General features: G+C 49.4%; 1 protein-coding gene across 1 annotated transcript in view; it reads right to left on the bottom strand.

The window, feature by feature from the left end:
• EPG5 (ectopic P-granules 5 autophagy tethering factor) overlaps nt 1-24,120 on the bottom strand; it is a 63,573-nt gene that overhangs the window by 20,186 nt on the left and 19,267 nt on the right. The window contains exons 16-32 of the mRNA XM_060280379.1: nt 23,856-24,115; nt 22,761-22,901; nt 21,859-22,003; nt 20,457-20,654; nt 18,596-18,706; nt 17,615-17,734; nt 17,323-17,489; nt 16,233-16,460; nt 14,559-14,682; nt 13,241-13,385; nt 11,527-11,698; nt 11,035-11,197; nt 10,198-10,340; nt 9,574-9,730; nt 2,771-2,965; nt 1,418-1,631; nt 186-343 (exon numbers count right to left, since the gene is read on the bottom strand). Coding sequence (XP_060136362.1) covers nt 186-343; nt 1,418-1,631; nt 2,771-2,965; nt 9,574-9,730; nt 10,198-10,340; nt 11,035-11,197; nt 11,527-11,698; nt 13,241-13,385; nt 14,559-14,682; nt 16,233-16,460; nt 17,323-17,489; nt 17,615-17,734; nt 18,596-18,706; nt 20,457-20,654; nt 21,859-22,003; nt 22,761-22,901; nt 23,856-24,115 — 2,841 coding nt within the window. The remainder of the gene's footprint in view (nt 1-185; nt 344-1,417; nt 1,632-2,770; nt 2,966-9,573; nt 9,731-10,197; nt 10,341-11,034; nt 11,198-11,526; nt 11,699-13,240; nt 13,386-14,558; nt 14,683-16,232; nt 16,461-17,322; nt 17,490-17,614; nt 17,735-18,595; nt 18,707-20,456; nt 20,655-21,858; nt 22,004-22,760; nt 22,902-23,855; nt 24,116-24,120) is intronic.

Genomic DNA, 24,120 nt, shown 5'->3' with positions numbered 1-24,120 from the left:
GCCGACCTTCGGATCAGCAAGCCCTAGGCTCTATGGTTAAATGGTGTTTGGGGGGACATTCCCTGGTGCCAATGAAACCTCAGACTAGATCCTTCCACATGAAAGAAAGATGCTCCGCTATTGAGATACGGCACTTCCCCTTGTTCGCAAGGAGATCACATCGCAACGCTACACCAGCCACCCACCTGATCTGCGGACAGAAACAGCTGCGTGGAAGTTTGCAGTGCGATGTTTTCTCCGGCGTTCTCTTTCTCGGCATCTTTCTTCGCTGCCACAGAGCCGCAGCCCAAGGCTTTCAGGGACACCTTCCAGCAGTCAGGGCTCAGGAGCTGATCCGAGGAACCTGAGGGGGCAGGCCCAGAGCAGATTGTCCAAGTAACAGGTGCCAATAACCAGAAATCACATGAGAGCAGGAGTCGGGAACCGCCGGCCCTCAGGTCAAATGTGGCCCAGCTCCCAATTTGGCCCATGAGGCCATTTCACTCAAAACACACCCAACCTGTCTCACGCCCATCATTATATTTGACATAAGGGGTGGGAAGCAAGAGACAAAGGTAATCCCTTCTGTAAGCAGGGTTAAACTCACGCTGCCAGATCGGCTGTGCGGCCAAGTTCTCCAGGGGGCTGGGGCTCAAGGACAAGGCCAACTGCTGCTGAAAACAGCTTCGCCAGTCCTCTGATTGGTGAGATGCCAAGTGCAGGGCTGGCAAAGTCCCCACACACTACAGATCCCATGTCCCTGACTACCAGCCGTGTGCCAAGCACTCTTAAGGATGTGATTGACAGGCAGTTTGTCCCACTTCAACATTGGTCCACAGGGGTGGCCCACCAGGCCAAAAAGGTGCCCATTGCTGCATTAGGTGGGGCTTAGTATAAGATAACCAGTGTGGGGGATAGCTCAGTCGGTAGAGCATGCGACTCTTAAATCTCAGGGTCATGGGTTCAGGCCCCACGTTGGGCAGAAAGATTCCTGCATTGCAGGGGGTTGGACTAGATGACCCTCGTGGTCCCTTCCAACTTTACAATTCTATAATGCTATGTATTTCACAGCAGGTCCACAAGAGACCAAGCACAGTCTAAAGCATCTTAACTTTCGTTCTCTTCTTTTTCTAAAGAACAATCACAAAGATAAGTTATAAAATGCAAGAAAGCTGAACATCACCTCTTTGTTTACGTATAGTGTGCATCTCGGTAATTCAATACAGGCTGCAGAAATCTGCCTTTTCTCTTTGCAGCGTATGAAGCATTTCAGGGCAGGGGACCTTATAACTATCCCACACATGCAGACACACCCACACAAAAGATGGGACCAAATTTCAGCGGAAGCGCTGCAATTCAACTGTTTTGAAACAGGTGGCCGAATTTGGCCTGAAGGCCAGCTGGGAAATTCTCAGGTAGTACCCCACCAGGTACTTACTTTCCATAAGCAGCCGCAGGTAGCTGCTGTAGTGGTCGGGGAACTGGTACTGGAGAAGGCAAGTCCAGTGCTTGCAGAAGATAGAAAAGGGCATCAGAAGTTCTTTCTCGGGCTCAAGGCCACAGGCTTTGAGCGCCAAGTGGATGGACTCCAGAAGTCTGGTCCGCTCGGAGAATGGGGGCTTTGAGCTGTGCAGCCACTGAGGGAGGTCAAACTGGAAGAGGAAAAGGAGGGAAAGCATTTGCACAAAGAGCTTTGAGGATGGGGGGGGGGCAGCACAGGGGAGATCCGTGGAAGGAAGTAGTGGGCATAGTTCTCTGGCGCCTGAAGAGGAACCTTCAGACAAAGAAGTAATACATAGGAATCTGCCTGCCCCTTCAAAATGAAGGGAGAGGGCAGACGAGCAAAGAAACCATGGCTTGTTTTGCCTACTGTTGGTTTCATTTTCTAACTGCTCTTGCCTTGGGCCTCTGTAGCCAGGCAAGCACCTGGAGTTGTTGTTGCTGTTGTTGAGTTGTTTAGTCGTGTCCGACTCTTCATGACCCCCAGGGTAGCGGGTTTGGACATAACGAGAAACTATAGAATCATAGAATCATAGAATCAGAGTTGGAAGAGACCACAAGGGCCATCCAGTCCAACCCCCTGCCAAGCAGGAAACACCATCAAAGCATTATTGACATATGGCTGTCAAGCCTCTGCTTAAAGACCTCCAAAGAAGGAGACTCCACCACACTCCTTGGTAGCAAATTCCACTGCCGAACAGCTCTTACTGTCAGGAAGTTCTTCCTAATGTTTAGGTGGAATCTTCTTTATTGTAGTTTGAATCCATTGCTCCGTGTCTGCTTCTCTGGAGCAGCAGAAAACAATCTTTCTCCCTCCTCTATATGACATCCTATGGCTCACACAAGCTGTAAACTTCAATTTTAAGTAAACTTCAATTTTAAGTAAACTTCAATTTTAATATTCTGGTTTGTGGGCCACAAGCAAACCATAGCTAGTTCAAAATAGCAAACTGCCTTTCAGGTGTTCAAGCAAACCACAGATAAGCTAATCAAGCCATAGTTTAGTGTGATGGGGAATCAGGCCACTGATTAAGAGTGTGGGATGTTCCATCTACACTAGCCTGGAAGAAGCGGGACATTCGCTTTGTATTGTTATGCTGGAACGTCTTAGCATGGTAAGCCTCCAACCCGCAGGTTAAAGGAGTACGTTTCAGTAAGACTGTCTAGCCTGGTTGTTCTTGCATTAACATTCATCCACCATCTGTGCACCCCCAACAAACACTTCAAAAAGGGAAACCCATGCGAGATCAACTTCCCAGGTAATAAAAAGGAGAGCTTGAGATCCTCTTGCCTTTGTGAGCAGCATGAAAATGACATCACTGTTGTCGTCGCCAAGGAAAGACACAACTTTCTCATACAAGCTGACGAATTCTTCTGGGGAGGCAACAGGAGTGAAGTAAGGGGACAGGAGCGTGCAGAGCCTCCGATTCTTCAGAATTGTTTGCAGCACCGGCTTGCATTCCGATTTGGTTCCTGCGATGAACACCTGGAAAGAGACTTAGATCTAGGGGTTTGTTCAGCAAGGACACGGCATAGCAAGACCCTTCTCTATTCTGCTTCGCTTTGCCACAGCTCATCTACACCTGGACCACGAAGCATCAGTCTTCAGTTCAATTCTCTGTGAATAGATATATCTGCACTTAAGCAAGGGCCAAGGGCAATTTTACACAAGGCCCTTAGACAAGACCTATTAATGGGCCTTAGAAAAGTGAATGGAAAACGAGTGAGGTCCCAACCAAAGAAGAATGGCAACTTAAATCGATGGAATATCCGCAGCTTGCAGATTTAACATATAGAAAAAAAGAACAAGAAGAATATACGTTTAAAGAAGACTGGGAAATGTTTACTGATTATTTGGGTGAAAGTTGTGTACATTTAAAAACACTGGTAGCATTAAGATAAATTCAACAGTGTAAATGAGTTTTGATGGTGTAACAATGGATTACTGAATGGTTTAGTTCACGTAGAATATGCAGGGGTGTATGGTATGCAAAATTGTCACAGTGGCCGGTGGGCTACTTCAGAGTAACGACGCTACGCAGCTCTGCATTTTATTCTTTTATTGGTGCTGCGTATTTACAGTGCTGAAGTCATTGCTATTTACACGGAGTGATGTTGTCAGTCGGTTTCAGAACCTCCGAATGGCTTTTGGCGCGTCTTTCTCCAACACAAAAGCTTTGGCAGACCCATCCTCTTTCCCCTCCTCTTTCTGCGTAATTCCGGAGTTGGGGGGATGGGTCTCCCCCCCTTATTCGCCCCTTCCTGTCCCACCTGGGACCCTGGCTCCTCTACCTTGCCTGAGCCTCGGCCCCGACTTCCTGCTTCCCCACTGGCATCGGAACTCTCTCTGCTTTCCCCTGTGCTCGGGGATGGGCTTGAACTCAGGAGGGGAGGGACTTCGCGATATCCCCTGTCCCTCACATCCACCCCCCTCCCAAGCTCTCCTTCACCCCTCCCCAGGTCCCCCCCAGGTGTCGGTGACGACTGGAAGCCTAAGAACTCAGTACCTTCCGAGCCCGTTGGTGTGAACACCTCCCCCCAGTCCTGCGAGCCCCCCCCCCTTCCGCCTGGGAGGACGGGAATCCCAAAAAGTCCGTGGCGTCAGAGCTGGTAGGGGTAAAAATGTTCTGCCAATCTGCTCCTTCCTCTGACTGGGTGGATCTCGGTGACACCCATACCTCATCCTCTGGTTCCTCAAACTCCGCTTCCCAGCGCCATGGTGAACTGCTCTCCCGTGCTTCCTCCCCCTCCCCCTCCCTTTCCATGTGCCAGGGCTTGGGTCTATGGGGAAAGAGGGCGTGAAATTCTTCTACCAGGAATTCCTCCTGTATCTGAGTGGCCGGGACCCATTCATTCTGCGACGGTGGAGCATCCTCCCATGCCATGAGGTACTCCAGGCCCCCCACCCCCCACCTTGAGTCCAGGATGGCCGTGGCCTCATTGAGTTGCTCCCTGCCTTCCCTCTCCCCCCCTCCCTCAGGGGTTTGTTCGCTGCCTCGGAGCCTGCTGCTTTCCCTGTACGGCGACAGCAGCGATCTATGAAACACTGGGTGCACCCTCATGTCCTCTGGCAGTGCCAGCCTGTATGCCACCGGGTTGACCTGTTGCGTGACCGTGAAGGGGCCCAACCTTCTGGGCGCCAGCTTTTTGCACCTCCCTCTGATGGGAAGGCCCTCCGAGGACAACCAAACTTTGTCCCCCACCCTAATGACCTCCCCCGGTCGCCTGTGGCGATCTGCCCCCTTCTTGTACGCTTCCTTGGCTCTCTCCAAGTGTTCTCTGAGCTGCTGGTGCACCGTCTCCAGTTCCTCTGCCCAATCCTCAGCCTGTGGGCCCTCCTCCTCCTCCTCCCCCTCCCTCTCTGGGAAAGATCTGAGGTCGCGCCCGTAATTGGCCTTAAAGGGCGACACCCCTGTGGAGACGTGCACCGCATTGTTGTAGGCAAATTCTGCCAGTGGCAGGCGATCCACCCAGTCCGTTTGCCGCTGGCTGACGTAGCATCTCAGGTACTGCTGCAGAATGGCGTTGACCCTCTCCGCCTGTCCATTGGTCTGCGGGTGTCTGGCCGTCGACAAGCTGACCTCCACCTGCAGGAGGTTCATGAGCCGCCGCCAGAACCTGGAAACAAATTGGCGGCCACGATCCGAAATAACCCTTAAAGGTAATCCATGCAGTCGGAATACGTGGTCAACAAACAGTTTGGCTGTCTCTTCTGCAGAGACCGCCCTGGCACACGGTATAAAGTGGCACATTTTGGACATGAGGTCCACCACCACCAACACTGCGGTCTTGCCCCTGGAAGAAGGCAGATCTGTGATGAAGTCCATGGACACCACTTCCCACGGCCTGTGTGGTGTGGCTAAGGGCTCCAGCAATCCTGCTGGCGCTGCTCTGACCACCTTTGCCCGCTGGCAGGTGTCACAGCCCCGTACATAGTCTCGAACATCTTCCCGCACCCCTGGCCACCAGAAGTGTCTCATGACTAGGTGAGCGGTTTTGTCCCTCCCAAAATGACCCGCCGTTGGGTTGTCGTGCATCTGCTTGAGGACCGTACGTCTAAGCTGGGTGGTGGGCAGGTACAGTGCACCCTTGTAGAAAAGCAGCCCCCTGCGTGCTGCAAAGTCTTTTGCCTGCTCCCCCCCCCTCTCAGTTCTCTGAAGATGCGGTTGGCAAATTCATCCGCTGCCGTCAGTGCTGTGAGTTCTGCCTCGCTCACCACTGCTGCTCCGCAGGACCATGCTGACGGGGGGAAAATGTGCCTGGGTGCCGGTGGCGCCTCCTCCTCCATGTACTCTGGCTTGCGGGAGAGGGCATCCGCCCTGACATTCTGCTCTCCCGGGATGTAGTGGATGGAGAAGTTGAAGTTCGAGAAGAACTCTGCCCACCGTATCTGCCGCTGGTTGAGCACCCTGGCAGTTCTCCAGAACTCCAGGTTTTTGTGGTCCGTGCACACCTGGATGGGGTGCTTGGCGCCCACCAGGAAGTGTCTCCAGTGCTGGAACGCAGCGTGGATCGCAAGAAGTTCCCGATCAAACACCGTGTAGTTTCGCTCTGGCTGGGTCAACTTCCTGGAGAAGAAGGCACAGGGTGTCCACTCTCTGTTGGCGTCCAGTTGCAACAAAATGGCGCCCACAGCTTTATCAGAAGCATCTGTCTCCACGCGTAGGGGCGCGTCCTGAACCACGTGGAACAGGTTCTGGTCTGAGGCGAACACCCTCTTGAGGCTTTCGAACGCTGCTTGCGCCTCTGGTGTCCACCTGAACTTCTGCTTGCCTCTCAGGCAGTCAGTGATGGGAGCCGTAACGCGAGAGAAGTTCTTGATGAACTTCCTGTAGAAGTTGGCGAAGCCTAGTAGTCGTTGGGCATCTTTGCGCGTCCTGGGGCTGTGCCAGTCCAGGATGGCCTGCACCTTGTCCTTGTCCATCGCCAGCCCCTTGTCTGACAGCTTGTAGCCCAGGAAGTCCACCTCCTTGGTGTGAAACTTGCACTTCTCCAGCTTCACATACAGGTGGTTCTCCTTCAGGCGCTGCAACACCTCCCTGACATCTTTCACATGCTGCACTGGGTCATCGGAATAGATAAGGATGTCATCCAGGAAGACCAAGCATTTCCTGAAGAGGAGGGACCCCAGGACGTGGTGCATGAAGGCCTGGAAGCATGCTGAGCCCCCTTGCAACCCGAAGGGCATCACCAGATATTCAAAAGAGCCCAGAGGCGTGAACATCGTGGTTTTCCATTCATCGCCTTCTCGGATCCTGATCAAATTGTACGCCCCCCTCAGGTCTAGCTTGGTGAAAATCTTGCCCCTGCGTGCCGCTGTCAGGAGATCATCCACCCTGGGCATGGGGAACGCCACTGGCTCTGTCACTGAATTCAGCCGTCTAAAATCCACCACAAGACGGCGCTGTTGCGTGTCTTTCTTGTCCACCCAGAAGACCGGGCTGCCCCCTGCTGCCTTGCTTTCTCTGATGAACCCCCGCTTGAGGTTCTTGTCGATGAAAGCGCGCAGATCCTCCAGTTCCTGGTCTGACATGGCGTACAGCTTGGCTGGGGGTATAGTTGCCCCTGGCACCAGGTTGATCTGGCAGTCAAAAGGCCTGTGCGGGGGTAGGTGGTCGGACTCCGCTTCGCTGAAGACCTCCTGCAGGTCCCAGTACAGCTTGGGTATCGCCTCACCCCCTTTGACGTGCATGGTGGCCACCGTGGCTATTGGAGGCCCCTCCCCTGGTTGGTGCTGCATGCAATGTTCCAGACAAAAGTCCGACCCAAACGTGATGCATCTCTGGTGCCAACTGATGGAGGGGTCGTGGCGCGCCAGCCAGCTCATGCCCAAGACGATGGGGGGGTCTGAGATGGTGGTGACGTTGAATGCCAGTGTTTCTGAGTGCCTTCCCACCGTCATTCTCATGGGGGGGGGTTTGATGAGTGATGGCCCCTCCCAGCAGCTCTCTGCCGTCAATGGTTGCCACGTGCAGAGGAAAATCCAGCTGCAGAAGCTGGATCTGGTGCTCTTCTGCAAAGTTTCTCGAGAAGAAGTTGGCTGAGGCACCACTGTCAATTAGGGCGAGGACCGTCAGGGGATAGCCATTTGGGAGCGTGAGCGTCACTTCTAGAACCACTCCTGCTCTGGGAGGGGTGGGCTGGCTCTGCTCCTCTCTGTGCGGGTGGGTGGGCTGGGGCTGTTGTCTGCTGACTGTGCCTGGCTGCTGCCCCTTGTCTCCTGCAGCCAGGCTTTCCCGTTTCCCTGCTGTGGTGCTGCGTCAGTGGGGGAGGGCACAACCGTTCCCGCCTTTCCTTGCCACTCCCTGCGATGTGGGCAGTCTCTGACGAGATGCTGGGGGGAGTTGCAGAGAAAGCAATTCCCACCCCTTCCCTCCTTGCGTCTTGGCGCCGCTGGGGTTTGAAAAGCCCGCGCGCGCGCGCTATCAATCTGCATGGGTTCCTGGTCCTGGCTGGCCCCAGGCGTGGCTTGAAAGGGTTGTTGGGGGAGTGGCTTCTCCTGCGACCGTGGGAACCAAGCCCGCTTTGCGCGCGTTGCTTGCTTGTCGCTCCACCGGGATTCCTGTCTCACCCCCACCGCCAGAGCCGCTTTGCTCAGCTGATCCATATTACTGGGCTTTGGACCTCTCGAGAGCTCATCCTTCACCTCCTCATGCAACCCCAAGTAGAACGCCGCTTGCATTGGGGGTGACTCTAGTTCCCACCCCAATCTGTGCACCAGCATGGTGAATTTCGCCCAATACGCGCGAACTGTCATATTTCCTTGGCGTAAATTATGAAGTTCCTCCTTAGTCTGGTCCATATGACTATCGGACGAATACATCGTTTTCAAACCTTCTAGAAAAAGTTTGACATTCTTCATGCAAGGATTCTTTGTTGCGATTAACGGTCTTAGCCACTCCCTGGCTGCCCCGGTAAGGTGCTCCACAATAAACGCTACCCGGTGCTCATCATCAGGGAACTCATCGTGGTGCAGCTCAAGAGCATACACAATCTCAGTCTCAAAGCCCTGATATTCCCTCGGGTCTCCATTGAACTTGCTTACTAGGGTCCCGGCTCTCCTTCCTGGCAGCACTTGGACTTGGGGTGCCCCTCCCGCCTTGTTTTTCTCTGCATCCAGCTTGTTTTGGAGGTCTACCGCCACCGCCCTTAATTCCTGCTCTCTTTCCTGTAGCGCTCTCACCTGTTCCGCAAGTTGTAGCTGGTCGTCCTGGACCTTCTTAGTCTCTTCTTTAGCTGCCTTCAATTCCCCCTGCGCCTGCAGCGACAGCTGCTGCAGTTCTTGCTGGGCTTGCTCCGCGATCTGCCGCCATCTCTCCGCCTCTGACACGCTCATCCCGGCAACTCCAAAGTAGCCCAAAAAAGGATTCGGAGGTTGCTGTCACAGTGGCCGGAGTGGGCTACTTCAGAGTAACGACGCTACGCAGCTCTGCATTTTATTCTTTTATTGGTGCTGCGTATTTACAGTGCTGAAGTCATTGCTATTTACACGGAGTGATGTGGTCAGTCGGTTTCAGAACCTCCGAATGGCTTTTGGCGCGTCTTTCTCCAACACAAAAGCTTTGGCAGACCCATCCTCTTTCCCCTCCTCTTTCTGCGTAATTCCGGAGTTGGGGGGATGGGTCTCCCCCCCTTATTCGCCCCTTCCTGTCCCACCTGGGACCCTGGCTCCTCTACCTTGCCTGAGCCTCGGCCCAGACTTCCTGCTTCCCCACTGGCATCGGAACTCTCTCTGCTTTCCCCTGTGCTCGGGGATGGGCTTGAACTCAGGAGGGGAGGGACTTCGCGATATCCCCTGTCCCTCACAAAAATGAACCATGGAAAGAGAAGAAGGGAAGCCACTGATTTAAGGCTGTCTAAATGATTGTCTTGAAATGTAAATTAGAAAAACTTAATAAAAACTATTTTTAAAAAAGGGGGGGAAAGAAAAGTGGTGTTGATCCTCCTTTCAAATTTATTTATGAGGTTTAATTTCATGGCTGCATGGATATCATCAAGAAGGTGGTAAGGAGGTGTAAGTTAGGCCTAAAGCGTCCATGACAAAGAAAACATTTGCAACAAGCAAAAAAAGAATTCTAGGCCAGACCAGCTTACTTGGCCAAGGATCTCAACGCAGGAGGTGAAGAACTGCCTCGTAGGCGGATGCCGTTGTGTTTCGTCACAGACAAATCCTACCACGGAAAAGAACAGGTGGATCCCGACTCTGTGAATCCCGGCCGTAGGCTGAAGCTTGTAGATATTTATCAAAGCTCTGTACAAAACCAAATGAAATTAGGAAACATATTATACAGGAAGCCACACTGCAGTCACTCAACCTGCTGCCCATTCTGGGAAGCTCTTTGCATGATCAGACATCTCTTAAAATGTCATAATCAAATTTTGCACGATAGTTCTCAAGTTGAAAGCAGCTTTCACCTGTGTTTCAGATACATTAGAAGTGGCCTTTTAAGAATACATTTGAAGGGGTTGTGAGGGGCTGTGGTATGAAGGAGGAGAGGCTATAAAGAACCGGGACCAGAACCAAACCTTGCATAGAGTCCTTTGGGCCCTGCCCATGGCCTGATGCACAAAGGTTTTTTTGCTGTATCCCACCAAACAGAAAGTTTGAGCTAGATTCCAGCTGTATGGCTGAGGTTTCCATCACTGGACATCATCAGGATCCGAGAGAGAGACAGACAGACAGACAGACAGACAGACAGACATGCCCCAGCAACTTACGTTATAAAGTTTTCCATGTGCACAGCGGCTTCCACCACACTCAAAGAAGGGGGCTGAGTGGCCTCTGCTTGCAGCTGCTTCACTTCTTTCTTCAGCGCATGAAGCTGGTGACTGATGGCTTCGTTTTTGTGCTTCCCTTCAAACTTAAAGAGCGAACAGTGAGTTACAGCAGGGCCCACACAAGGCGTGCAGCATCACAGAGGCCCAGAATGTGCCTCTGACACAGAATCTCCCCCTGGAATTTTTAGAGCAAGTATGTGGTATCCAGATACTAGAGTCCCAGCTCCTGCCAACCTAGCAGTTCGAAAGCACGTCAAAGTGCAAGTAGATAAATAAGTATCGCTGCAGCAGGAAGGTAAACGGCGTTTCCGTGTGCTGCTCTGGTTCGCCAGAAGCAGCTTAGTCATGCTGGCCACATGACCTGGAAGATGTACGCCGGCTCCCTCGGCCAATAACGCGAGATGAGCACCACAACCCGAGTCGGTCACGACTGGACTTAATGGTCAGGGGCCCCTTTACCTTTATCTAGTATCCATAGGCTAGAGGAAAAAGTGTTCATGTGTGTGTGTTGTGGGGATCAGAGTGTTGGACCTGGGAGACCAGATTTCAACTCCCAAACTCACCCACGAAGCTCACTGGGTGACGCTTGACCAGTGCCTTGGGGGTTCCCCAGCGGATTCCTCCCACCATCCCTCTGCGCCCAACCAGTCTAGGACATTGCTAAGTTGAATACATACAACCCATGTACTCAACAACCCACCCCATAGTGCTTAGAAATGAGGGCGTGGGGCTGGTCGCGGCCCTCAAACGGCAGAAGGGAGAGGTGTCTGTTCCAACCTGGACTGTCACGAGAGCTGCTCCCTGGCAACTTTTCCCAGAGCTGCCCCGACACTCCAGATGGTGAGTAACTTGCTCTTCTCTGTTGCTGTAAAGTTTTGGCAGCGTGTCCAGGATCTCGCTGTTGAAAGCAACTTGCTGGGACTCTCGGAGCACCGCAGACCTGAAAAACCAATAACGGCAGCAAACCCATACATTAAGCAAAATAATAATAATAATAATAGAGCTCTCCTCAAACGTTTAGGCTAGCAGGCACATGGGGTTCTTTTTCTAGCCATGGATACCGCACATAAGAAAGAAGAGGGGGAAGTGATGCCCCAAAGGTTTGCAGGCAGCACCCACAGCTCCTAACACAGGCCTGCCGCAGGGTTTCTCCCTTCCCAAAGGAAGAGAGGGAGGAGGCAGCGTGGAGGCTGGGCTACACTTAAAGGGGCTCAACACAACGCAGCGGAGAGATGCACAAAGACAACGACAAGGAAGCCTGTGTCTCACTTGGCACGGTGCTGCAGGATGCTGAGGTTGCCGCAAACCAGCTCTTTGGCTTCTCTCTGATTCGCCAAGCTAGCGGGAGAAATAGCAGGCACGGGAGCTTTCATCGGCTGAAGGGGGAGAGGGGGCTGGGGGGCGTCGTACTTCTTTAAGCTGCTGACAATCCTCTCTTTGGCTGAAAGGGAAGAGACATGTGAAGCAATCACCAGCTTTCTGGTTGATCAGCAAAAAGTAGAAAACAAAATTGGCGCCGAGAAATCGTTTCACACCTAAAAGAAGGTCTCTAGCGCTCTCTGAACTTCTGCCCAATGCCACTCGTTGCTGCCCCTCTGCAAAACTAAAACACCACACTTTATAACGCGGGATCAACTGGATTCCCCACCAGCGCCTCCTGGCTCCCCCAGTTACTCTTTAATTCTACTGAGCAGGTTATCTGACAAACCTGGATATCAAACTGTGGTCTGAGTCTGGTTTGCTTTAACTACAGTCATACCTCATGTTGCGTCCGCTTCAGGTTACGTGTTTTCATGTTGCGTCCCACAGCAACCCGTAAGTACCGGAACGGGTTGCTTCTGGGTTTCGCCGCTCGCGCATGCACAGAAGTGCTAAATCGCGCTTCATGCATGTGCAGAAGCGCTAAATCGTGACGCGCGCGTGCAAGGACAAGGCACTTCAGCTTGCATCAGTTCCGTGTTACGGATGGGCCTCCCGAATGAACATTTAACCTTAAAAAGCTTCCCTATACAGGGCTGCCTTCAGATGTTTCCTAAATGTTATATGATTACTCATCTCAACACCTGATGGGAGGGCATTCCACTACCAAAAAGTCCCTCTGCCTGGTACTAAGCTCTTCCTATGACTGCCAATTTCAAAACATGGGGCTCCATCCCATTTTAGTTCCGCTCAGAATGGACCTGTTAAAATTAATGGGCATGACTAACCATCATCCATTGATTTCAATGGGCCAACCTTGAGTAGAACTTTATGGGCTACAACTCAGAAGACCTGAGCAGACTAAACATGCAGAGCTTTTAGCCAATTATCAAGCAAGTAGATTTAGATAATCTACTCACCCTTCTCAGGAATGAATGAATGTATGAATTGATTTAATTCATTCGTTCGTTCATTCATTCATAGCACCCTTTAACACAAGATCTTAGGGCTGTTCACAGAATAAAACACAGGATAAAACATGTAAATAAGTAAAACAAAACAGCAAAATAATACCCCCCACCTACCCTACTCTACTCTGAAAGCAAGATTAATGTAAGAATACCAAAGTGGAAACAACATGAAGATCATTTCTTTCAGCGGTCTCCCATTATGACGAGAAGTTCGCCTACTCACTATTCTGAGCAATTTTTTTTAAAAAAAAAAAAAACTAAAAATGCAAGAGTGCATTACACTAAAAAGACTTGTATAGTTTTGCAGAAACAGATGACAGGGATTGGCAAATCAGAATTGTAGGCTCAGCGTAGGTTTATCAAGAAGACCTACTTAGGGAACAAAATTTCGTGCGAGCGTTTTAATCTAAGTGGGTTATTACTCTCCAAAAAGAGGGCATTTGTAAATATAATTAGAGTAACAAATGCCTTTTCTCTATTAACGATCCAAAACAGCTGCACCATTAAAGTACTGCAAGCAAAAGTCTCAGTTAAAGCACTGACATCTTGTTGTTGTTGTTGTTCTGTTTCTTAGCACCGTGAGCGTTGCTTACCTAGCAGAGGGTCGGTGAAGTCTGTCTGCGCAGACAAAGTACTTGAGGCTGCATGCGATTCTACCTTGACTTGAAACCAAGAGTCCAGCACTTCCTGGAATTCGTGTTGAACGCGCTCAACGTCCACAAACTCTATCCACAAATCCTATGACGGGATGAGAGAAAAGAAACACAGGTGGGCAAATATGGATGGCCGTGGAAGGGAATCCTCCCAGTCTCTTTTACATCACGGCGGCGGGGGCATCGGATATGAGAAGAGAAGAGAAGCAGAGCAACAGAGAACATTCCACTGGTGTCCATCTCATGGTCTGTTGTGGTTTCTCATAACCTCAACCCCTCCACGAGGAATGAAATGGCAACCTCTCCCCAAAGGGGCGTAGCTTGCATGGAGCTCCTCCCCAATCCAGGTGAGGTCTGACCAGAGCGGAATACAGTGGTACTATTACTTCCCTTGATCTAGATGCTATACTCCTATTGATGCAGCCCAGAATTGCATTGGCTTTTTTAGCTGCTGCATCACCAAGACTCCTAGATCCTTTTCACATGTACTGCTCACAAGCCAGGTGTCTCCCATCCTGTATTTGTGCCTTTCATTTTTTTTTGCCCAAGTGTAGTACTTATTTGAAGTCACCACTTCAAATAAGATCCTAAAGGCTAGGCTCCCATGAGGGACAAGTGCTGTACACATACCTCTGACGGAATTGCCTATTCAGACATCATCCAAGCCACTCAAGTCCAAAAAGCACTTGGGAGTGTTATGGAAGAAATTGGGGTTGGCTTTTGCAGTCAAGGGACTCGGTGTCCTCTAAGTCCATTATAGGTCAGAGAAGAATGGATGGAGGCAGGATCCGGTGAAAGCAAGGCAGATCTTTACTTTTTTCTGTTGCTACAGAGCCCTCCCCGCCCCCCAAACACACACACCTGGGCAGGGCAATTTCTAAAGTCTTTAAAAGTTCTTCCACACTTTTGCCCCGGGTCCTTGGACTACAACTCCCATCAACCCCAGCCTGAGGGTTGCAGTCCTCTAGAGGGCACCCAGCAAGTGAAGGCTGGCTTCCAGTACACGAAAAAGATACACTACATTAAAATGGACCCACTAGAATGATCATTTACATAAAAAATCACAAGGAGATCAATAAGCTGAAAGTCGTCTGGAATAGGCAGGTTTCTGCCAGAGTCCAAGAAGAGTAAAGTGTTGGGGGTTGACAGATTTTCCAGGGAATGGCAACCCGCGAAGTTAATTGTTAAGTTGGAGGTGTATTACGGGGGACGGACGGGGCAGAGTTATAGCAACCTCACCTTTGACCCTCCACATTACCTGCTGGTTCTGCATGATCTTGGCGAGCCTGTGGGCATCATATTGCTTTGGTAAGGAGGGGATATACGTGTCCCCCTTCTGAAAGTTCTCTTCCTCCAGCCACAAAACATACGTGTTGAAAAGCCTGAAAAGCATAACAAGGAGATTCAAGCTTGCACTGTGGGCCCAGCTGCGTTTCCTTGAACGTACACAAGCATCCGGTCTCCAGGTACAGAGCAAGCTGCTTCCTGCGCATTTGGTCCAGAGGTGCCAACTTGCAAGGGAGATTGAGGGGACCCAATGGCACACGACCTTGGGATGCCGGAAGGAGCCAAACATGACAGCAGCATGGTTTCAATGGCCGACAGCTCCTCTTCCTCCTGCCGCAGCCGCTGGCTGGGGGCTGCTTCCCCCTCTTTCCTATACGCATCAGGAGGAAAAGAAACCAGCCAATGAAGCCGCAGTGCGCTCAGCTTCACGCTTGGCCTCCTCCATCCCAATTTTTTAAAACATTAGGGTGGCTTGAGCACACACACACCCCATAGTAGGGGGTGGGGAAAGAGCGGAGCTCCTAGGAGCTGGCGACTCCGATTTGGTCATAATTCCAGATATGTAAGCCCAGGGGGAAAAATCTAAAAACAGTGCTCTTCAAAGTGTGTTCAAGGAAATCGTGGGCTCCTCAAATGCCTGATAGAGGTTTGTCAATGAGCAGAACAGCAAGGTCCCTTGTAAGACGGGTTTCCCATCGCTGTCACTGCGTGTCTGCAGGGTGAGCGTCTCTGGCAGGCATTCCCAAATTTTGCCAGCACCCTCCCTGAGCTGTACAGCTGGCGAAGAGGGGTGAGGGACTATGGCCTCTCTCCCTTCAGACGTCCAGCGCCGAGGGCCTTCTGGCGGTTTCCCCACCGCGAGATGTGAGGTTATGGGGAACCAGGCAGAGGGCCTTCTCAGTAGTGGTGCCTGCCCTGTGGAACGCCCTCCCACCAGATGTCAAGGAAATAAACAACTACCTGACTTTTAGAAGACATCCGAAGGCAGCCCTGTTTAGGGAAGTTTTTAATGTTTGGTGTTTTATTCTGTTTTTAGTGTTCTGTTGGGAGCTGCCCAGAGTGGCTGGAGAAACCCAGCCATATAGGCGGGGTATAAATAATAGAACTATTATTATTATTATTATTATTATTATTATTATTATTATTATTATTATTATTATCATCTCCCCGCCAGGCCACAAACCCATCCAATCAGCACCCCTCAAGAGTTCCTGCCTGCCCAGATCATGCCCTTGGACTTTGCTAATGCCTAGATGACAGTGGGGGGGGGTGTACAAAGGTAACATTCACACACATTGCTCCATTTGCTTTTGCAAAGGCCTGTGGCCTCCAGGAGGCTGCCCCCAAGCGGAAGTCACCTGTGAGCTAAAAACCCTAGAACATTTCCCAGAATCCTTTGCAGCACATAGAGGTCATTGAAGAAAGGTCATTGAAGAAAGGGTTCTCTGGAACTAAAATGCGTGGAGACCGTGCATCTAAAGCCCATCGCCATGACCTGAACCAGGATACTGAACCAGGATACTCTATTGCAAGGGATGGGTGAACTGTGATTGGAGGCATAAGGAGATGCTCCGGAAAAACAGCACCCCAGGTTCTGCTTCAGGACAAGGTCTTCTCCGGAAGAGCACGGTGGAGATATGATTACCTGACGAGCTCCTTGTGTAGTTCAGGGGAGGTCAGGTAGACCTTCTTGCCACCTCCTTTCTCTGCTAAGCTTTCACTGCCCCCTGCCAGGTTCTCCAGCCTGAGCGCTTTGCTGGCTGAGTGGTGGAAGTCTGCAGCCTCGATCAGACGATGCTTCATGTCGCTTAATAAGCCCAGGTGAGCGGGACTCTGGAAAAACCTTTTCCCAATGCATCCATCTACGGGTAACCTTCAAAAGAAGAATCTTTCTCATTTACAACCAACACAAGTGAAATCGCTTAGGAAAGTTGTAGGCCTTTTCCCTTTTGAAGAAAATGAGACTATGGTGGTCACAATGAAACTTGGCAATAGACAAATCAGTTTACTTCCGGTTCACGCCACTTTTGCAAGAGTTGTTTCGTTAAGTGTGTCCAATTTCTGCAATTTTTAAAAAAGAAAAACCCGAACGAAACGTAATAGACGTTTCTAAATATATTTGGCTATGCTGGCTCAGGCTGGTGGAGCTGAGAGCTCAACTACATCCAGAGAGAGGCAGGTTCCTGTGTCTTGATAAGGAGAAATTTCAGTTTTAACCAGGATTCCTGAGCTGCCACCTGCTCATCCCCAATACACGAACATAAAAACCTGCCTTTTACAGGTTTAACTATTTGCCTGCCTACCCCCAGTGTTGTTTGCTCTGACTGGCAGCAACTCCCCAGGGTCTCAGGCAGAAGGTCGCCTTTCTTTATCACCTACTCTAACTGACCCCTTTCAGTTGGGGAGGTTGCCAGGGATTAACAGGCGGCCTAAGGCCTTTTTTTTGCATGCAGAGCAACTCATATAATCGAAAAGCAAAATGTGTCCCCCCTTTCAATGAGCCTCCAAAAACATTCATCCCAGCTGGTATCTGAATTGATGTTATGTTGTCACTTTAAACTGCCTTTATACTTGCAGCTGTCTCCTAAAATTGTTTCTGCGCGTGCAATTGTTTTTAGCCGGTTCTTATATCTATGTCATTACAGGGTAAATCCGTTTTGAGACGCCTCGTGGGGAAGCGACACAGAAATGAAATAAATAATAATTAAATAAAAACCCTCCAGGTGTGAATTCACCCATATTGCGGCCCCGGGCGGTGGAGGTAGAGGAGGAAGAATTTCTGCCAGATGAGCGGGAGCAGCGGGTGGTCGGCGGGGGTAGCAAGGGCTTGGTGAGCCCAACGATAAATCAGCAGCCGCTGGAGAGATGGGACGATGGGCAGCTTCAGCTGGCTCTGAGCTTTCTGCAGACAGAAAAGAAAGTTGGTTGCGTCGCCTTCTTTGAAGTCAATTTCTCCCACCACGAGCTTGTTCCGGGTGCCTTTTCAGAGAAGGCATCCATCGCCTAGAGAAGACGTGTTGGTCATACCTTCAGAGCCTGATCGGGAGCCGAATTGCTGATCACCAACTCCTTTTCCACGACTCTACGAAGCTGGGAATCCTCTTCGAAGATGGACTCCATATTCAGAATGGTCCATGCAAACCAGACCTGAAAGTAATAAAAGCAAAGGCTACCAAGGGAAGAGAAGCATCTGCTTCCAGGAGGCCCATTGAGTCTCAAAACGGTTCTTCTGGGGCAGATTAAAATCAATGATTTTTTTATTTAAAAAATATTTTTTCAATGGATTTTTTCTATTTAAATTGGATTTTTCAAAATTTAAATCAGTTTTTTTTTATATAAATTGGTTTTTTTTTTAATAAAATGCCCTTTTTTTGGGGGGGGGATCTTTCTAAAGATAGTTTTCTATTTAAGTTACATTATATTCCAAAGGCTATTCATCAGGAAATAAGGATTTGTTTTAAGTTTTTCATGTGTGCTAAAACTCAGTCGTTGTTGTTGTTGTTATTTAACCACATCAGTTAACAAACATGGATACATATGCTATATTGTTATTGTTTTAGTTAAATAAATTGTTTAAATTGTTAAGAAGGAAATGATTCTTTTTCTCCTTCCAATAAAGCATAGCAGAAAAATTGTCCAAATATAAACAGTTAACTTACTAAACCGCACCATAATTTCATAATTATCTGTCTATGTATTTCTAATAGTATAACCAAATCAGTTATTTTTGATATAACTGTAAAAACTACTCTGAAAATTCATTATTCCAAAAATGAAACCTTCATCTGATTGTAAATATTAAGATTATACCAGCAAGAATGAGTCTTTCTGTAAAAAAAAACAAAAAACGATTTAAATCAAGTCTTACTGACTAGTGATTTAAATCATAATTTAAATTGTGATTTGATTTAAATCAAATCCACCCTGGTTTCTTCCCAGTGAGAGAGCAAGGCTGGGCGACACCCTCCAAGCCCATCCTAGGACGTCAACTCTATGGCACTTCCCTACCTGCGCGGGATTTGCGTTTCCCTCGATGAAGGAAGGTGTGACATTTCCGGCCACGATCCAGCTGACTAAGGAAGAGAGCAGCCCCTTGTCACAGTGGTAGCCCAAGGCATTCTAGGAAGTTTGGGTAAGAGAGAAAAGGCAGGTGAGAAGACCTTGAGCTATTGCAGGCCAGAGATTTAGGCTGAAAGGCAATGGGATTTAAGCCACAGAAGCATCTTCAGACTTTAAGAACACTCTTTTTGCCTGTTATCAGAGGTCAGGGGGACACCATTTCAAACAGCATTTGACATAACATTGTTTGACGCAATACAGTATATAGCACAGGAAAGCCAAACTCTAGTGTGAAGAGGGCAGCAACGAGGCTTAGGAGTCTGGAGAGTTTCCTAGCAGGAAGGGTTAAAGAAGATGTGCAAGTTTAGTTTGGAGAAGAGATGAAGAAGAAGCACTTCAAATATCTGAAGAGCTTTCACATGAATAGAGCAAATCTGTTCTCCGTTCCTCCAGAGGGTGACGATCAACAGGTTCAGCTTCCAAGAGTGGTGATTTTTCTTCTAAACACTAGGTCAGGCTTCCTCAACATCAGCCCTCCAGATGTTTTGGGGCTACAATTCCCATCATCCCTGACCACCACTGGTCCTGCTAGCTAGGGATTGTGGGAGTTGTAGGCCAACAACTCCTATGGGGTCACGAAGAGTCGGACACGACTAAACGACTAAACAACAACAACAGGCCAAAAACATCTGGAGGGCCAAGGTTGAGGAAGCCTGCATTAGGTCATGGGAAGAAGGAAGGGCCACGCTCATGAATTAAATAGCCACACACCCAAGAATCACAGAGTACCAGTGTTAGAAGGGATGTTGTTTAGTCGTTTAGTCGTGTCCGACTCTTTGTGACCCCATGGACCAGAGCACGCCAGGCACTCCTGTCTTGCACTGCCTCTCGCAGTTTGGTCAAACTCATGTTCGTAGCTTCGAGAACACTGTCCAACCATCTTGTCCTCTGTCGTCCCCTCCTCCTAGTGCCCTCAATCTTTCCCAACATCAGGGTCTTTCCCAAGGATTCTTCTCTTCTCATGAGGTGGCCAAAGTATTGGAGCCTCAGCTTCACGATCTGTCCTTCCAGTGAGGACTCAGGGCTGATTTCCTTAAGAATGGATAGGTTTGATCTTCTTGCAGTCCATGGGACTCTCAAGAGTCTCCTCCAGCACCATAATTCAAAAGCATCAATTCTTCGGCGATCAGCCTTCTTTATGGTCCAGCTCTCACTTCCATACATCACTACTGGGAAAACCATAGCTTTAACTATATGGACCTTTGTCGGCAAGGTGATGTCTCTGCTTTTTAAGATGCTGTCTAGGTTTGTCATTAGAAGGGATACCAAAGCTCAACAAGCCCAGCCCACTTCCAGAGCAGGGAATAGGCTACCACAGCATCCCAACACGTTCCGCATTACTTGGCCATTATTTAAATAAGAGGGGCAGATGGGAGTCATCACCCTGGGAAAGAAGCCCATCAAGGAGGAGGAGAACTCTGATTCTAAACCTCCGCTGCCTTGCTGGATATCATCAGGAGAAGAAAATTCCAGAGTGGAGTCCCTAAGACGGTTGGATGGCGCCTTGTACGCCTTCTTCCAGCAAGTCCTGCAACCAAACTGGTGCCAAAGATGTTGCTCTGCTTTCCTTTGGACCACATCAGCGAGGATGAGAGAGGAGGGTCTTGTCGTCTGGGCAGCCCAGGACCTCCAGGCCTGCACCTCCAGGGAGGGTCACCCAATGAACTGCACTCCATTGTCTCTCGAGACAGACCCTGCTAGTTAAAGCATCTCCTAACCCAGGAGGGAGAGAGGGATGGGGTGTCCGTACCTTGTGTTGCTGGTACAGCAGCTTCTGTACACAGTCCTCTTGGTTGAACTGGAAAGCGGCTTGGCACAAGTGGTCCATCAGGCAGAGCACGGCTCTCTCCTTGTGCCACAGCGGCTGGCTGGTGAGGGCCTGGACCCAGAACTCCAACACAGCCGCTGGCCCGACTCCGTTGGGAAGGCTGCTCATGAAAATGTGAGTCTGCCAAGAAAAAGGGTGGAAGGGTGAAACGGGGTCGCAATAAGGAGTGGAGAGAACCCAAACACCTGGACGGCAGCAACAAGGCGTGAGAACAGCCCTTCTTATTAAAACGCTGCCACGATTAGAGACGGATTTCTGCAGGTGACAGGAAAGCGGTCCAAAGAGTATTTGCCTGGGAATGTTCACTGCATGGGCTTCACACACACACACACACACAGAGAGAGAGAGAGAGAGAGAGAGAGAGAGAGAGAGAGAGAGAGAGAGAGAGAGAGAGAGAATATTCTTTTGGAGTGGGAAACTAAGGATGAAGAAGTAAAGTCAGTGATGATAAAATGGGCACAAGATATAGGTCATAATACACAATTTGAAGATTGGATAAAATTATGGAAAATAAATTTAAAATTTACAGATTGTATATTGTTGAGGAATAATTACATGAAGATGATGTATAGATGGTATGTATCACTGGCCAAACTAGCAAAAATGTATAAAAATGAACAGAAGAAGTGCTGGAGATGTGAAGCTGGAGGTACTTTTTATCATATGTGGTGGGACTGTAAGAATGTAAAAACATATTGAGAAATGATATACAATGAATTGAAAAAAATGCTGAAAATAACGTTTGTCCAACAACCAGAAGCCTTCCTGTTAGGTATTCTAGGTCAAGATCTGCCGAAAGAGAAGAGGACATTACTTATGTGTGCTACTATGGCGGCGAGAATTTTGGTAGCACAAAACTGGAAGACTGGAGAAATTCCAACAAAAGAACAATGGCAAGAGAAACTGATGATTTATGCAGAAATGGCGAAACTGACGGAAGAGACTACGAGAAAAAGGACAACAGGGACTTTGAAAAAGCCTGGGAACCTTTTATAATATACTTTGCAGAAACAAAATAAGAACATTGACTTGATGGTAGGACTTAAATAAACATGCACATTTTCTCTTTGATATAGAACATTTAAAACAAAGAAGAAATGATATGGTGGACTGGTTGAAACAGCAGTATTTGATAAAGGGGTAATGGGAGCTGGGGGAAGCCCGGGAGGGAAGGGGTGAAGATGTGTAACATGTATGTTATTGATATGAGATGTTTGATCAAATAGAAAAGAAAGTTAATTTAAAAAATTAAAATTAATTTAAAAAATTAATTAAAAAAAATTAAAAAGAAGAAAAAGAAGCAGACATGCTTCTAGCTCCTGACCTGAATCATGCAGTTGAGCAGCTTGATGTTTTCACCGTAACTCGTCCCAGTTAAGTGCTGAGTGACTTTCTGCGTCACTTGCTGAGTCATCCCTTGGGGGACACCACTGTCCATCTGAAGGAACTGATAGAGGCAAGACAGAAACCTGGGGCGGGGGGAACACGACAAAGAACAAGTTGCCAATTTAGTTGCCAGGTCAAAAAGGTACAGTTGCCCCACTACCATTGTTAGAAACTGGGATACAAAAGCTAGGAGCCATATGGCTGCTGGGATCTGGATGGTCGCCTTTTTTTGTAGATAGATTGGGATTTCTTTTTTAAAGACAGATAGCAGTAAAAAAAAAAGTTCTTTCTTTCTTTGCTGCCAGATGATTCAGGGGGGTCTGCAAGGTAGCAGAGCAGCAAAAGACATGTATTTTGCTACCGCGCTACCCCGTAAAACAGCCGGTTTGCCCGGCAGCACAGCAGCAAAAAAAACCAAAACCCCTGCAGACCCCCCTGAATCACCCAGAGAAGCAGGCCAGGAAAGTGGAGGTGCTAGGCGCCAAAAGTGGCACCTGGACATATCGATCCTGTTGCAAAAGACCGGTTGCCAATTGCAAAATGCCCAGCTAATTTCAAACAAAATTCAACACCAACTCTCAGAAATGGCCCTCTGGCTGAGCTGCAAAAACCAGCCTGCCCTGTTTAATAAAAAATAATAATAATAGTATTTGTACCCCCATCCATCTGACTGGGTTGCCCCAGCCATTCTGAGCAACTTCCAGCATATTCGAAAACATAATAAAACATTAAACATTAAAAACTTTCCTATACCGGGCTGCCTTGAGATGCAAGAACAGCAGAATTTTGAAAGGATGGGTGGGGGATACAAGCAAGTCAGGCAGGCAGGCTTGGGCTTACTGTTCGTTCTTCAGCAGGTAATACTGGCACGGGTAGAACAACGGTAAGACTTTATCCAGCACGTGAACCACTGTTCGCAGATGCCGCGACTGCACCAAAACGCCCAGGAGTGGGATCCCCTCAGCACAGAACTTCTCAACGCTATCAAAGTGTAAGAAGAGGAAAACGTTTGTTAGCCATTGGACAAAATGATGACGGTAATAGCAGGCAGTAGGGTGATCTGCTCCGATGCCTGGCGGCTTCCAGGAAGCTGACCCAAATTCTTCTGAGGAGATTCCTGCCTCAAAGCTATTATGGGGAGACAGACAGGAAGATGCATTGCCCCCCCCCAATGATATTATGTGCTGTAAAATCTATCTTTGCTGTAAGTCGCTTGGAGACTTTCATATGACAAGCAACTACAGCCGTACCTTGGAAGCCGAACGCCTTGGCTCCCGAACAGATCGGCTCCCGAACGAAAGAAACCCGGAAGCGAGTTTCCGAACGATTTTCGGAAGACGAACATCCAGCGCGGCTTCCAATTGGCTGCAGGATGCTCCTGCAGCCAATCGGAAGCCGCACTTTGGTTTTCGAATGGTTCCGGGAGTCGAACGGGCTGCCAGGACACATTCCATTCAAAAACCAAGGTACCACTTTAGTAAGTTTAATAAATAAACAAATAAGCACGGGTAAGGGCCATTGCTCAGTGGCAGAGAATCTGATTTGCCTGAAGAAGATGCCAAGTTCCGTTCCCAGCATCGCCAGGCAGGCCTGGGATAGGCCCCTCCCTGAAACCCTGGAGAGCCATTGTCAGTCAGTCATACAGACCAATGGTCTGTCTCTGTCTAAGGTAGCTTCCTATGTTCCTGTGATGCCAGGTTTGGGGCAGGTCATCATAGTTTGGGGGGAAACAGCTTCACAGGCCAAATAAGCCCCACAGGCAAGAGGTTCCCCACCACCGCTGAGCCATGATTTCACTCCCTTCCCTCTGCTTTCTGGTTGACTGTGAACAAGCTGCAGGCCTGGGGGTGGGGGTGCATGTAAACCCAGAAATGCACTGCCGAGGAATGCCTGACCTGAACACAGAGGGCAAGGGAGAGTTCTCCTGGCACTCACCTATGCCCCACCGTTGTCATGGCCAATGCCAGGTAGCAGCCAATGGGGAGGCCCGACCGGACGGCCTTCAACAGGGGGTGAAACGTGGGCGATTCCGCCAGTTCGAGCGTCGCAGAGGAGACAGGAGTGGGAGGCCAGCCCTGCTGCATGCCGTAGTCGTTGGCGTGCAGTTTCAGCCTCAAAACCAGCCCCCAGGCCCATTGGTTGAAGGAGGTTTCAGGTGTCTCTCCGTAACGGACGACGCTGGCCAGGTAGGAGACCTAAA

This window comes from Zootoca vivipara, chromosome 11 (genome assembly GCF_963506605.1).
Source record: "Zootoca vivipara chromosome 11, rZooViv1.1, whole genome shotgun sequence".
NCBI lineage: Eukaryota > Metazoa > Chordata > Lepidosauria > Squamata > Lacertidae > Zootoca > Zootoca vivipara.
This window is presented reverse-complemented; position numbering and strand designations above follow the sequence as displayed.